General features: G+C 42.6%; 2 protein-coding genes across 4 annotated transcripts; one reads left to right on the top strand and one right to left on the bottom strand.

The window, feature by feature from the left end:
- Positions 1-141: 141 nt before the first annotated feature.
- Positions 142-2,518, top strand: RB195_009501 (uncharacterized protein; the record flags this gene model as incomplete). The annotated part of the gene is made up of 3 exons (XM_064190073.1): positions 142-259; positions 984-1,084; positions 2,429-2,518. The coding sequence occupies 3 exons, from the start codon at positions 142-144 to the stop codon at positions 2,516-2,518; spliced, it is 309 nt and encodes a 102-aa protein (XP_064047656.1).
- RB195_009502 (uncharacterized protein) lies at positions 2,128-15,523 on the bottom strand (the record flags this gene model as incomplete). 3 transcript variants are annotated; one of them, XM_064190076.1, is made up of 13 exons in its annotated part: positions 2,128-2,135; positions 2,331-2,347; positions 2,405-2,538; positions 3,004-3,103; positions 3,346-3,462; positions 3,556-3,653; positions 3,734-3,862; positions 4,036-4,206; positions 4,947-5,039; positions 5,979-6,096; positions 10,402-10,536; positions 10,709-10,798; positions 15,435-15,523. In XM_064190076.1, 13 exons carry the CDS (start codon positions 15,521-15,523, stop codon positions 2,128-2,130), a joined length of 1,299 nt encoding a protein of 432 aa, XP_064047657.1. The 3 variants fall into 3 exon arrangements, with proteins under 3 accessions (XP_064047657.1, XP_064047658.1, XP_064047659.1); XM_064190075.1 differs by lacking the exons at positions 10,709-10,798; positions 15,435-15,523 and adding an exon at positions 13,567-13,604; XM_064190074.1 differs by lacking the exons at positions 2,128-2,135; positions 2,331-2,347; positions 10,709-10,798; positions 15,435-15,523 and adding exons at positions 12,506-12,700; positions 13,567-13,604 and having other exon boundaries at positions 2,350-2,538.
- Positions 15,524-15,538: the final 15 nt, after the last annotated feature.

The raw sequence follows: 15,538 nt of genomic DNA on the forward strand, positions 1-15,538 counted from the left end.
AGGATTAACAGGAATCTTCAACCAAGACTCTTGCGCTCTTCCCAACCAAGTAATTCGTCTTCGCTTCCTCATTCATACTGTGATATAATTATCAGGTAACGTTGTCCAAGTTGCGTTGAAGAAGACAGACCCATGTTAGAGATGCCCGAGCTGGCAAATGTGAATAAAGGTAGAGATGTTGATGAACATACGGGAATACTCGACATACAATTCAAGCGAGGCGTCATTGTTTCGCTGAATTCGGAACAGCGACGAAGAGGTTGGTTAATTAGGAAGAAATAGTGTAGAATTTTCCACACTTTATGGAGACTTATGTCTTCATTTATTCTTTGGTCTCTTTGACTTTTTTCTTCTATCAAAAAGCAAAAAATACCAAATAAAGGAATGAGTGGGATGGAACTCCGAAAAATGGTGGTAAATCTACTATGTTGAGCGAGGAGAAAGAAAATATCCGCATCTCCTTGGTTGTGAAGAACTGCTGACGGTGAATATGTGCAAAGCAGTGCTAAGAGCACTATTTCGAAGTGCAGTTAAAGGCATCACCCCACGAATCTGAGGTGGTGCAGATTTCAGGTGGAGTATTCTTGTAAGGGATAGTAGATCATGGAGAGGAGGGTGATTCCGTCCATTTCTCCCTAATTGCCGTTAAAAACGGCCCGGAAAATGCGGCGCCACACAGGGCTGGTGCGCTCCAGTCGAACTCCTTGTAAAAAAAAGTGCGCCAGAATGCCCGAAGCCGTATCTTGCGGGCCGTTTTTTACGATAATTAAGAAGAAATGGACGGAATCACTCTCCTCCCCATAATCTACTATGCCGTATACGAATAATCCACCTGAAATTCGTGCCACCTCAGATTCGTGGAGTGATGCCTTTAAGCACTGCTAAAGTATTCTCCATTAAAAGAAAACCACAGGTTCGTGCAACACTATCTACCCTGGAACACAAATATGCTCATTTACAAAAGAAACACGAAAGAATTGCAGCTGAGAACGCCGAGATGAAGAAGGAGCTGGAAGAGATTCGCAGTGAACTGTTGGAACGAAGAAGAAGATCTATCGCGAAGAACCTTCTAGAGGTTAATCAGGTAATGAAACTTGCGAATGTGCGAATTCATGGTATTCGTTCTTTTTTCGCTGTTTCTTAAAGGCATCACCCCACGATTCTGAGGTGGTACGGATTTCAGGTGCGGTATTTGTATACGGGATAGTAGATTATGGAGAGAAGGGTGATTCCGTCTTCTTCCTAATTGGCGTTAAAAAAACGGCCCAGAAGATACGACTCCGAGCGATCCGGCGCTCTATTTTCTACAAGGAGTTCGATGGAGCGCGCTAGCCTTCTGAACGCGCCGCATCTTACGAGCCGCCTTTTACGGCAATTAGGAAGAAGTGGACGGAATCGCCCACCTCTCAATAATCTACTATCCCGTATATGAATACTTCACCTGAAATCCGTACCACCTCAGATTCGTGGTGCCTTTAAGCACTGCGAAAGCATTCTCCATTAAAAGAATGTTATTACAAAAGTAATAGGAACACTAAAAAAAAAAGGCACCTCTACGCTGCAGCAGATGCGATGGATTCAGAGCAGTTATTTCCTCTTTATCTAGTCTCACCTTGCATATTTCCCTGCTTTTTTTTGCGACTGTGTTCGAATTCTGCACCATTCGTTTTATATAGTGCGCTTTATGCAATAATATGAACACGTTTATGACACAAGCAACAATATTAGTATGTAGAAATTGTGGTAATTGTACGATAAGAGAAGACATGAATAGAGTGGGTACTGTTTCGCTATACAACCAATCAATCTAGTGGAATGTTTCGTTAACTCAAGATAGTTTCCTGGAATGCTTGTCTTGTTAGCTGCTTATCAATGAATAATAGATCACTTTTTAAGAGAAGTAATGATTACTGAGATGAAAATGAAGCGAAATAGGGAAGAAAATCGGATATAAAGTACGATCTTAAGTCCTGTCTTCACCACAGAGATCACAGAAATGGAAAATCATTTCAAAAAACTAGTGCGGTTCGAACAACTTTTCTATGATACTACGATTCTGCACATTTTGTAATGGAACTCAGCATTATTTGGACTGCAACAGACTAAGAAAAACATCGGCAAAACTTCTTAAATTCCTGAAAAAAATTGAGATCGCAGTCAGAATAATCTCTATACAATTGAAAAATTTCCCCATAAAGAATCCATTTAACCTCTTAAGAACCAGCTTAAAATCGTAACAAATACACTTTTGCATTAATTTGCATGAGGATGAAGTGAATGTAATTATAAAGCAGAATTGGTTAAGATGGAGAGAATGGTTGAGATCGCACCGCGAATAAACCAGTAACTTCAACACTCGTTATCCACTTCCGGTAAAGCTTTATGCTTTTTGTACAGCTCGAACACAGCTGCCATCACATGCTTCCAGTCGGGAGTAGAAACGGAGAAGATGGTTGGTTCTATGTTAACTCCAAGCTCGGCTGCCTTCTTGATTGCCAATTCTGTACAACCATCCTGATTAAGCTGTGAACGATCTATCTGAAAACTGGAAGTATTGCACCCGAACACATCTGTATATTAATAATGGAGAAAAAACTACTAAAAGATATTTGCAATTAGATTGGGGAAGAAATAGTTAGAACGGTGACAGTCATTCACACTTCTTGCCACATTTTATTTTGTATTTGACGCCAGCTGGTACAGTATGAGGACAAATGTAGGCTTATAGGAGAGAGATTGCTTGCATTCTGGGAGCATGGATAAATTGTCATTGCAAGAATTAGAGCTATCCGTATCCTAATACACGTAGGGTGGAAAATAAACTTTGTATGGACTACATACATGTGATGTTGAAATTACGCTCGCACACGTGTCGAACACTTGGACAAGGTGAAGTGCCAAAGGAAAAAGATAGTGTAACACTTCGTTCATTTGAAAATATGTCCTTTTCATTTATCATTGCGCAAGTAGTCATCAATACTGTACTATACTGTAAAATATTACCAATTCTGGTCGAATATTATGAATCAGAGCGCAGAAAGCTCGCCCATCTGACCAGTCCGAACTGAAGTTTGACACAGACAATGACGGATAAGCTGTCAAACTGAAAATAAAAGACTTAGTATCGAGATATCCATCTGAAGAAATCTACAAACCGTCGAAGTGGTCGAACGACATTAAACGCATTTCAATGTTGTGTACCAAAGATTCACAAGAAAAAACCTCGCGAAAAACCTAATCGGAGAGTGGGCGTTGAGATATGGGTCATGTAAGAGCGCATGCATAAACGCGTAGTACGAATAAGGAAATCATATAGGATTAGCAGTTTAGATGTAAAATGCTCACTGAGTTTGAGTCCATGCCAGTAACGCATTCCTCTTGCAATTCTTGTCAAATTTGCGCATCAGACCCGCCCATAAGCCGGAGTCAGCGGACGAGCTTGCGCGCGATAATTCAATCCATCTATTATTGAAACATTGATTATAGAGTTTATATGCAAAGCTAAAATCTGTTAAGAAATACTATGCAAAATATGCGATTGTTCATCTAGGTAACCTCGTCATTTCAGCTTGGGCCTCTTCCCTGCCCCTTTCAGCTACTATCACAGCTGTATGGAAGTCTTTTTGTTGGGCCTTGTGCTCAGCACGTTCAGTCTGAAAACCATGCATTTTCAAAATACGTAGAATGAAGCAAAGCAGTAAGGGGAATCTACTTCGAAAGAGTGCTAACGAACCTCCAAAGTAGCAGCAAGTCTCTGGTTTTCTTCCTTGAGGGCATTTATTTTCTGTGTCATCTGTTGATATACAAAATGCCCAGCATTCTCGTCCAAACTATCGTCAGTAAAGGTACTAGCATTGAGAGACTAAAAACTCAAAACTATATATTAATGGTCTGAAAGATTTGCTAACAAAAATGAAGAGAAATACAAAAAATACATGATGGTAAAATCAGTTAATAATCAACTGACATCAATACATTTAAGAAACAACAACAAAAAAAGAACGAATGCCATGAATTTGCACAAAGGTTCATTACCTGATTAACCTCTAGAGGGTTCTTCGCGATAGATCTTCTTCTTCGTTCCAACAGTTCACTGCGAATCTCTTCCAGCTCCTTCTTCATCTCGGCGTTCTCAGCTGCGATTCTTTCGTGCTTCTTTTGTAAATGAGCATATTTGTGTTCCAGGGTAGATAATGTTGCGCGAACCTGTGGTTTTCAGAAAAGCAGAGTCGAATTTTGTAAGACAGCACGCTTTTTTTTGCATATGCTTGGAATGGTCAAAGGCAGCATACCACGAATCTGAGGTGGAACGGATTTTAGGTGGAGTATCCGTATACGGGTCGTAGATTATGGAGACAGAGGGTAGTTCCGCCACTCTCTCCTTGCATTAATGCAAACAGCCGCCTCCACAATACTGTTTTTACGACGCCATCTATTGCAACGCTCCACCCCTTGCGCCGCCTCCGCCCTGCGATTCGTCGAAGATCAATTCAAACTGCCCCGATAGGCAGTAAGGGATGCTACGCGTGCAAGGGTGGCACGCTGCTATAGAAGGCATTGTGCAAAACAGCATTCAGTGGCCGGCTGCTTTCATTGATTCAGGGAGAGATGAGCGGAACCACCTCGGTCTCCATAATCTACGACCCCGTATATGGATACCCCACCTGAAATCCGTACCACCCCAGATTCGTAGTATGCTGTCTTCAAGCCTGCGCACACGTGACTGGAGCGACCACACATTCCCCAGAGTCAATTTACACTGAGAAGTATAGAAAGAAGTTGTAAGTTTGCGGGAACTTTGTCATCTTAATGACTTCAGAGAAGATCTCACAACTACAACAAGATGCGACCAATACAACCCATCTAAAAAAGCAGAGCAAAAAAAGAAAAAAAAGAAAAAGAAAAAAGAAGTAGCGCAAAGCGAGTCAAAGCTTCAAAGAAAATACCTCAGCTAGTTCGGTGAGCGTGGCTTGAAGTTCTTCATCCTTACTTATCAAACGTCGTTCAGTTTTTTCTTGTTCAGCACTGTTCCTACCATGCTAAACAAAGGTAGTATCAAATTCTGCACAGAAGTTAATGAACAAGTAAAAAGACAGATAACTGAAAAACATGCTCGGTTACAGGATGAAAGGAGGGGCCCGATGCTGAGGTCGTTGACGCCTTTTTTGGGGTAAATTCGAATGTGAAATATGAATATAACACTAACATATTCTAAAAGTTTGATGTGAACGCAATTTTCACTGCCTGCTAAAAACTTATGAATTCGAGTTTCATTCATCCATTAAAGGCATCACCCCACGAATCTGAGGTGGTGCAGATTTCAGGTGGAGCATTCTTATAAGGGATTGTAGATTATGGAGAGGAGGGTGATTCCTTCCATTCCTTTTTAATTGCCGTAAACAACGGCCCGGAAGATGCGGCGCCGCACAAGACTGGCGCGCTCCGGTCGAACTCCAAAAAAGTGCGCCAGAATGCCCGAAGCCGTATCTTCCGGGCCGTTTTTTACGGCAATTAGGAAGAAATGGACGGAATCACTCTCCTCACCCATAATCTACTATGCCGTATACGAATACTTCACCTGAAATTCGCACCACCTCAGATTCGTGGAGTGATGCCTTTAAAGTTCAGCCTCCACTCTATCACCAAAATTATTTCTTTGTGATCCTAAAGATGTCTCCTGAGTTAGGTATGGCTCTTCTTTCAGAATTCTTGCGGCCTTATATGCTGAATTGATGCCATATTCATCTTCAGTGTGTGAGACGCAGAACTTGTCCGGCACGACTCGAGAATTTAAGAAAATACTGGTAAAAAAAATCGGAAAAATCGCTTCAAATATCTTTCTACTGCATGCTCCTATGAAGGAATAAATTTCAGAAGGTAAATAAACAACTAACCCATTTTAAAAATACATTTTACAAACGTATAAGGACAACGTAACGGCTTACAGAGTGCATCAATCAATCAGTAAGACAACTAACCTTTTTTGTGAACTCGTTGAACATCTGCTGAACCCTCTCCATAGCCGATTCCTTATCAAGCCCCTCTTGCAATAAACGAGCCTCCAACTCTCGTATTCGTTCCGCTGATCGAATATTGCTGAAATCAACGCGCTTCGTATTCCCACGAATCTCTTGAGGAGTGTTAAAAATTGAAATCGAAGAAAACAAAAAGGGTTTTAGCAGCAATAAAAACTACACCAATCCCACACATGCTGTGCTTCCTAACCATACCCAATCTTTGACATCAGTAAGCAACAGTGGAGTCCAGCCAGAAATTCGCAATTTGCGTGCTGTTTTCTCGTGCAGACTTACAGTAGAAAACTGCGCGGCGGGACTTTTCCACTCCACCTTCGCGTTGCACACCTGCATGCCCACACCGTGTACAATGGGCGTAACCGCTTGTGCGACACTGAATCCCACCTTCCCTCCAGTCTGCAACTGTAACTGAGGCGTTCAGTAAGCGGCATTCCATAGAACGGAGAAATCTCAACATGTACTTGGGGTTGGGATATCTGTCTGATCTAGGGGCCCTTCAGAGCAGCACGAATCTGACGGTGAAAGAATGCACGGGAAAGCCAGAGATGGGTTGTTGATTGTGGGATCCAGAGTGGTTCTGCTCATCTCTCCCTAATCGTCGTAAAAAGCGGCGTGGGAACCGCTTTGGTTCCTACGAGGTACGCTAGAACGCTCCTCTATGTACACGTCCCTCTCCCAGGAGCTTCTTCGTTGCTTTCACTTGAATAGACTGGTAAGGGGACCTTACCAATATTTGAATGCTCGGTCCTGGATGCGGCGTGTGCAGAAGGGTGGCGTGTTTCAACTGAAATCCTCGTAAAAAAACGGCGTCCTCCACGCTGTCTTTTGCGCCGATTAGGAAGATGAGTGGATCCGTCCCGGGTCCCGCAATCTACAATTTCATCTCTAGCTTTTTCCGCGGATTTCCTCAGCATGTCATATTCGTGGTATGCTGCCTCTAAGCTTCGAGTTTATTCCAAAACAATCTCTTCCAGACACTTTGGTAGGAGGTTTTATCCTGCTCAAGTCTAAAGGCATTACTTTACGAACCTGAGGTGGTACGGATTCTAGGTGGAGTATTCGTATACGGGATCGTAGATTATGGAGAGAGGGATGATTCCGTCCATTTCTCCCTGTATCAGTGGAAACGGACAACCCCGGAAAGCTGTTTCTTACGACGTCCTCAATTGCACCGTGCCACCCCCCGCTTGCGATTCGTCCGAATGGGTTTTCGACGAATCGCAGTCGAGGCGAGGTTGGGCGGAGCGCAAACGTTGCGCACTGGAATACAAGTCGTCGTAAGAAACAACATTCCGGGGTCGTCCGTTTCCACTGATACATGGAGAAATAGACAGAGTCACCCCCTAAACCTCTGATGTAATCAGGAGAAAATGACCTGTAGCTTGGTGCTATTGCGTGAGCGGCTAAGCTCGTAGCGCGGCCGCATAGCTGGCATCTCCAATCGAGTTGAGACCATCGCTGGCTCCAATCTAACTGCAGAGAGTATTGGAGATGGCGAGGGTGCTCATTCGATCGCTAGCTCCATCGTGCCGCTTAGAGCACAGCACCAGGTTTCAAGTCAGGTCAGTCTGTCAATGATCAGGTTCGACCTTATAGTTTGGTTTGACTCCAAAAAGGTCCTGTGACGTGTTGTGATGATATACTCGGGTGAGAACGATCAACAGTCTATGGCAATTGCCTGCTAAGCCGGCTGCACACAGAGTGGCGCGGTAAAGCTAGCGACCGCGAGATCATTACCCGTCCGTTTAGTAAGGTGGCAGCAAGCGAAGCCTCTAGCTTGGTCGCTACCCAGCGACATCGCTCCATTTCGAACGCAGCCGTCTAACTCCTGCAGCATCTAGCTTCAGCTCGTCTGGACTGACTACAGTCGTCACCTTTTTTTCATGGAAGTTGTGACATTGTTTTCTATATTAGTGCGCTGATCGGATTTTGGATATCGTTGTCAAGATAGTAGTATCTTTGATCAGCAGTAATATCTCATATTCCTATTTCTGACGTTTCAGTTCTTATTTCTGACGTTGGTATTTGTTTTGTACGGACTCACTAATACTTTTGTTTACAACTCATAGATTATAAACGGTCAATTCGAGGAGTTCTTGAAGAAAAGAGGTCCACTTCAAATTCAACCTTTGATGGTTACGAGCGAAATGCAAACTAAACATCACTCAAAATTCTCCTATACCTATCCTGTACGATGGGCAGGGCAGATAATCATGGATAGAGAATGCTTCTCAAAAAAGGAAGCACTTTTCAGAGACCCAGAGATGATGTGTATGTTGCGTATTATCTGATCACCCAGAGATGATGTGTGTGTGTGTTGTGTATTATTATCGCTGTCAATCGCTTTTCCAAGAGGAGGCTCGGAATGAGGTATTTATTCAAGTTTTTTTTAAAGTATGGTCCGTAATCAACATAACCATTGCTGTGAACCAGCGTGGATGTCTACATAGTTGGACTGAGGGATAACATTTCTCACTTCGGTGATATTGCTAGATAAAAGTGTTCCGGATAAGAACGTGGACTTTGGAATGAGCTTTTTCGAGCGAACCATACATTGCGGTCACAGTGCCCTGATTTACTATCCACAACGTATGCGGCCCAGTACAGTGCCGCAGTGGTTGGTTGGTTGGTCTGCAACCAAAACGTTGGTATATATACTACCATATCGGGTTACCGCACGCGTGCGAGCCGCGCCTGGCTCGGGCGGACAATGGTGTTGCTAGAGCGCACAATTCCCACACACGGATGAGAGTTCCACTTCGATTCTTCAAGTGGTGTTAGCACAGGGATAGTAGGAATGTTTACTTTATGTTATTATTTCTATTTGTTAACTCTTCCGAGATGATGTCCTTTGAATACTAACGACGTTTGCAAACGTAAACACATAGCAAACTGTTTTATTACTATTATTGTTATAACCATTAGTAATTGTGAACCGAACTTTTGAGTTCAAGAACATACAGGAAAAGAACCATTCTAGAGTCACAAATGACTTTGCTATTTGTCGCTAAAGCATTGTGTCACTTTCCCATTTGTGAAAGGGATAGCTTATCAACCGACAGGTCATCGCTGGAATTGAATAGCTAAGTCGGTCGAGACCGTAAAACCTAAGCATTCGTCTTCGAGAATCCATGTAATGTGGGCTAAAGAGAATAATAGGTGATAGAACCTCGAAATATCCTGTTTTTTGAGATTTCGTAAAACAACAGTTGTCATAATGGCTACACCATTTAATACTGAAGGTCTCATCAGGTTTACAACCTTGCGAAGACAGAGTCAGTGTGTGAATAAAAGTTGTTGCATGTGAAGACATTTCAGTTTTTCCTTTGCAAATACTATACGATATGAGTTCTGGTTCAGATTCACTTCTGGTAAGCTTGTTTGGAAGGTTCAGTAAAGTTGAAACAGTAGTAGTTCCAGCTCTGTCTTCCGTTTTTCTTTATATGTCATAGGTTCTTTAAGGTTAACGCTCAGATGTTAGGGCTCCGACTGTATCAGCTATCTACTTCCAACGATGATCTATCGATTGATGAATTATCACCTCCCGAAACGCTTTTCTGCTCTTCAAATTTGAAAGCCATTTGTCACTTAATTGAACATTCCAACAATATGCAGCGTCTTTGACAAGACACAGAGCGCCGTCAAGATTACATTCACAAATATAGCAAAATTGGAACAAAAACGTCAAACTGGTTATATCAGTGTAACTAGGTACGACCCAAAAGAGTCGAAAGCACGTATGGAGTGTTTTAGCTTACCCGCCCAAACTAGGCTTCTTGCGCTCTAGCAATACCACTGCCCGCCCGAACCAGGCGCTGCGCAAATCGCCTGCGTGCCGTAACCCCATATGATGGTATAAATACCGGCATTCCTGCAACTATGGAGCTGAATTTAGTGAAGATCCCAACGCTCAGCCGTCTACTACAGATTCTTGCGGATAAAACAGAACAACAAATAGAGATCGGGAGAAGTATAGAGGGGAGGGGAGAGGGAGAAGGGGGAGGGTGCCACCTAACTGCTCTTCTGGAAGCTCTGTCCTCCTTCCTTCTCTAAGTGGCTTTAGCTCACATAGCTGCATAGATTCTCTAAGACTAATGCTTAGGTCTCAAGGCCTCAATTGATTTAATCATTTACATCTGGCTTCCCCCCCACTCCAACTACAGTTTACACGAGATGGGAAGTTTTGAGAGGACTTTTGCAATAGTTTGGGGGATCAAACACTTCAAACTCCTTCATCCAGTACGTATGGAATTCTCCATGACTAGGCTTAGACGTGAAACCACATTTTGTATACTTCCATTTTGGTGGCAACAATTCCCAAATGAGAGCTTTCTGAAAGTAGGATGTAAAAGTACGAAGAGACCACCTGATTACGACGTTGACCTTTCCTTTACGTATAGGAGTAAGAGAAGTGCGCATGTTTCGTCTTGTCCTACCCAAAGGAGAAGAGTTGGTTAGCGAGTTGGTGCTAGTGTCCAATTTATTTGGATGAGGCATACGACTGAAAAAAGTGATTTGAAACGAAGTATGGTTTGCGATATTAGCAAATAAGGAAAATGTGGATGATACGGGAAAATCTACTTTTAAAAGTGAAACACCAATGTCTAAAAATGCAATTTGTTTCATCTCAAGCTATCGATGAAAATATTAGTTGTAGGTCAAAACGAACTGACACTTGGTGCGGTCGGACTGCGGCGATGAGTGGTGCTGGCGAGGGTCCCCCCTCCTCCACTGCGCTGCTTCGTGCGTAGCCGCCTGCGCAACTGCAGCAAGCTTCAGGTCATTTTGGTTCTATTAAAACAGAGAGAAACTGGACAAAATCGGAGTGAAAAGTTCAATCCTCTTCAGAATTTTCATCGATGAACGATGACCAGGAGGAAAAGATTTCGTGCACCTGTTCCTGACAACTACGAATCTCACAAAAAAAAATTGGATGGTCCCCTTCATCTCTCTCCTATCGTCGTAAAAACGGTGTGGGGGACGCAGTTTTTTCACGAGGATTCCAGTTGGAACGCGCCTCCCTTGTGCACGTGACGCGTTCACGAGCGAGCAGTCGGAGATCACTGATATCTTCTCTCCAGCCTATTCAAGTGAAACCAATGAATGGATGCTGAGGGGACCGGAACGTGTACCTAGAGGGGCGTTCTAACGTACCTCGTAGGGACTTAAACGGTTCTCACGCTCTTTTTTTAGGGAGAGATCAGCGGAACTACCTCTGATACTGCAGTCTACAACCCCATCTCTAGCTTCTCCCTCGGATTTCCTCACTATGTCAGATTCGTCGTATGCTGCCTTTACAAGCAGAATATCACGACTTTGACGTGGTGCGGAATCCGCAGCGAAAGCTTAGAGCTCGGGTAGTAGATTACTGAACCCAGTGCTGTTCGGCTTATCTTTCCCTAATCGTCGTAAAAAAACGGCTTGGGAACCGCTTTAGTTCCTATGAGGTATGTTAGAAAGGTATGTTAGAACGGGCCTTTATGTGCACGTTCCGGTCCCCTCTGATGCCTATTCATTGGTTTCACTTGAATAGGTTGGTGAGAAGATATCAGTGAACTCCGACTGCTCACTCGTGAACGCGGCGCGTGCACAAGGGAGGCGCGTAGAATAATTTTATCATTCTTCCCTAATCTTCCTCATCTGCCACTCTACGCTTTCGCTGTGAGATCCGCACAATGTCAAAATCGTTACTCGCTGCCTCTTAATAAAATCCGAGATAAATAACGGGAATTTTCGATAGGGATAATGAAATCTACCATCGAATGGCAATTCACATCGCATTTTTCTTGCTTTTTGCATCATGATATGAAATCCAACAAAACCAGCGACTTCAATGGAGAGGAGTGAATTTGAACGTACCGTTTACCTACCGTACCGTACAAGTACACGGATCAGAAGCAAAAAAGCAAAAAATGTGAAACCGCAGGCAGGAGAAAAATTATCCAAAAATGGCGCGGTTGCAGTGAGGTGAGATAGGCGGTGTAGCGTGTCATCCATCCAGCAGCTTTCGATCTACGCTTCGCGTTCAATCGGGAATCAATCATGTCTGTTGCAATGACGGTATACGAAATGTTCCTATCGATGTATTATCACAGGCAACTCTACGATGCTTTGAAATAAATGAAAAGGTCTAAGTTTCTAATTAGCCCTGGACTTAATTTTGTGAGTAATTTCATTTGAATTATATAACTTGAGTAGAGCAGAGGCAGAGATCTCACCACAGCCTGAAATATTTTTGTCGCAGTAACTATAAAAAGTGGTAAATCCCAAAACCATCTGTCTCCACCATCCATCAACGTGAAACCGTTCCGTTCTTGGATGATGTCTCTCGCTGATCTATGGAAGATCACCGAATAGAGAAAACTGTATTCTGTCATGTCCACTGCAAATGAGTCAGTGGATGAAATGGAAGTCATGCAGGAAATGTAATGCACACTTCATTCGTGACTACTACAAAGGCGTACACTGACCGAACGCATAATTGCAGCCAAAGTAGTTCGACTGTGTAAGGGCGATGCGACAGACGCAACGCGTACTCCTTTACTTTACAAGCACTCCGTCGTCCATGTGCTTTGCAGCAACCGATGTTGCATCGCGTCCACGTGGTTAAAGGCATCATCCCCCACCCCGAATCTGGGACCGTGCGAGTTTCAGGTGGGTTGCGCCTATACGGGGTCGTAGATTATGGGGAGGACTGTGATTCCGTCCATTTCTTCCCAACTGCCGTAAAAATCAACCCGGAAGATGCGGCTTCGAGCGTCCCGGGGCGCTATTTTCTACAATGAACTCGATTGGGGCGCGCCAGCCTTGTGCACTTGCTTCTTATGAGCCGTTTTTTTACTGCAATCAGAAAGGAATAAACGGAATCACCGGAGTCTTCCCACAGTCTATACTACCCGTATAGGCATAACCCACCTGAAACTCGCACCATCCCAGAGTCGTGGAGTGATACCTGTAAAAGCACTATGCAACAAAATTCACCATGTTTGAATCTCTCCATGAAAATATAGTGTTCGAGGTTACGAGTATAAGTGTGATAGAGATTCCCCAATCCCCCTAAACAAACGTCGAGTGGGAAATCTGTCGAATGTTCCTACGAACCACTTTAGAACATTAAAACGTCAAATTGCTCCAGACAGGTACACAACCATTATGCAATGTTGCGTTGAGTACGTTTGTAAATATGTACGTATATGTATATATACTTTGAGATGATGAAGATTTTTCTCGCTAACTCCTTTAACAATAACGTCATCTCCTGAGAAAATAATGCAAAAAAGCACCAGTCACAAACTAGTAATCCAGAAGAGAGGCAGCCTATCGTAATGCTTTGAATTTAGAGGAAATAAATCAGCTTCTTTTGATCAAAGCCTACTTTCAGACTGGAATTAATGAGTCGGCCCTTATTCTGTTGCAAAACTAACGAATGCTTCTCTTCTGAACCAATATTCACAGACCCTTGATCTTTTACATCGTTTTTTACAACAAGTGTAAAAAATGCTTATAAAGGGTCTGAAATGAGGTAAGATACCGTGTAAGTCTCTGGAGAGAGCATAGCCGAGGCCTCATAGCGCATTGCAGAACACCGATTGCACCGAAGAAAGTAAGCAAATGAGGAGAAGCATCAGGTCACCTGAAACTAACCAATGATTAGCGATAATACTGTATAAGAGTAGATACAGAACAATCCATTGCTAGGTTCCCATTGTACTTCGCTCTCATTGCAAATTTAGCCCTGATATATTCTAGTTGTGGTTGAGACAATATGTCCGCTGGTGCGGTCCTACCAGGGTCAAGCGTTTAGTTGAGAAAAAACCCTCCTGAAAACGATCCCCTCATCTCGTGCTTTCTAGTATGGAGGCACATAGCAATGGAAAATTAGTTATAACAAACAGAGTTGAAGAAACAAACTGGACGATTAATAAATAAAACAAGTAATATAATATGGCAAATACTAATAAATAGTGCCATACTGGATATTATTGTAAAGTCCCGCAAGTAAAACAAAAATATATAATGTAACACAGGCACCACTGACAGCTCAGTGTAAGGATTAGAAGTAAGTCAGTACATATGTGCACATATAAATTGAAAAGATGAGAAAACTCTCAATGTGTATTCAGCGACACAGTTCTTCTTTTAACAGTGATTACGAACGGTTGAGAGTTCGATCTCCGCCGGAATTTCTCCATTTTTGCAAAATAGAAAAACAACTAATGCCGACGCAGATGACATTCTAAAAGCATTTTCTCACTATTTTCTACTTCCTACACACAATTTCCCTCATTGACAGTGATTACAAACAATGAATAGTTCGATCCTCGCCGGAATCTTGATTTTTGCAAAACCGAAAAAAATTGCTGACACGAACATTTCACTTTTTTTGAAGTTATATTTAGAGCACTGCTCGCCGCATATAGGTGTTATTTAAAGGCCATTTTAGCGATTAGAACCAGGCCGTGATTGGAAATTACTGCTGGACTGGTCAGAATTTAGTAGCTTGAAATAAATATGGATAACGCACTACAGAGGAGACGTAGGAGGATAAAGGAGGCTGTTTTCCATAAATGAAGATTTGCGCTATAAAAGGGATGGAATGTTTTTTTCAGGGACCATCTTGTTTTCTTTGAAAGCTAGCTTTTTTATGAAAGAGAAAAAGTTGAGAAATTTGGCATTTTTCTCAACTAGCTTTTGAGAGAAAGAAACCTACCTAAAAGAAAGTGAAAATGAACTTTGACAACAAAAATCTTCCTCTACAAAATACTTCAAAGCGAATTCACCTTTATAAACCATGGGCTGACTTGTTGGACTTTGTTTGAAGTCATACAGATTCTGACGCGCTGCTGAAAGTTCGATGCCAGATTTTGATAGAGCATCAAGGAAAACCCTTCACTGCAAATTTTGGTCTCTGTAGGTGTTCTGGTTCTCCCAAACCCAGTTGAGAAAAATTCGAAATTTTGAGGCAAAATTTGGTATTTTTCTCAACTAGGTTTCAAAAAGAGTAGGGAAGCTAGAAGCAGCAAGCTTTGTAGAAATATAAAAGATATCTCTCTACAGAAAGCAGCCAGCCTCATTAAATGAAATTCACTTTGAGCGTCGATATTGAGAAACTCGTGGAGCCTTCTTTGTATTAATTTTATCCCTAATTGCGCCTGTAGATGTCTTTTTTTCTCAGCAGAAATTGCTTTTTTGAATGACTACAATAAATTCTTCACTGTCGGATGAAAAATGTCCCCTTTAACCTTTCGCGCACAAAATGCACAAACTCCACTTTTGTCAGGGATTGATCTCTGACAGTCGACAAAAAAAAAACGACGACAGATCACGTTGTGCCATCAGGTATTTTTGGAAGATGCTCTCAATGTCCACTTCAGCCAATCATAGGTACCGGATACTCACTCTTTGATTCCTCCCACCTTGATCACTTTGATCACCTTGACTCCCGTTGATCTTCGAACTGGTCGAGCGGGCGCCAGTAATTCTTCCATTTGTCCCGATCGCGT

This window comes from Necator americanus, chromosome III, assembly GCF_031761385.1.
Source record: "Necator americanus strain Aroian chromosome III, whole genome shotgun sequence".
Taxonomy (NCBI): domain Eukaryota; kingdom Metazoa; phylum Nematoda; class Chromadorea; order Rhabditida; family Ancylostomatidae; genus Necator; species Necator americanus.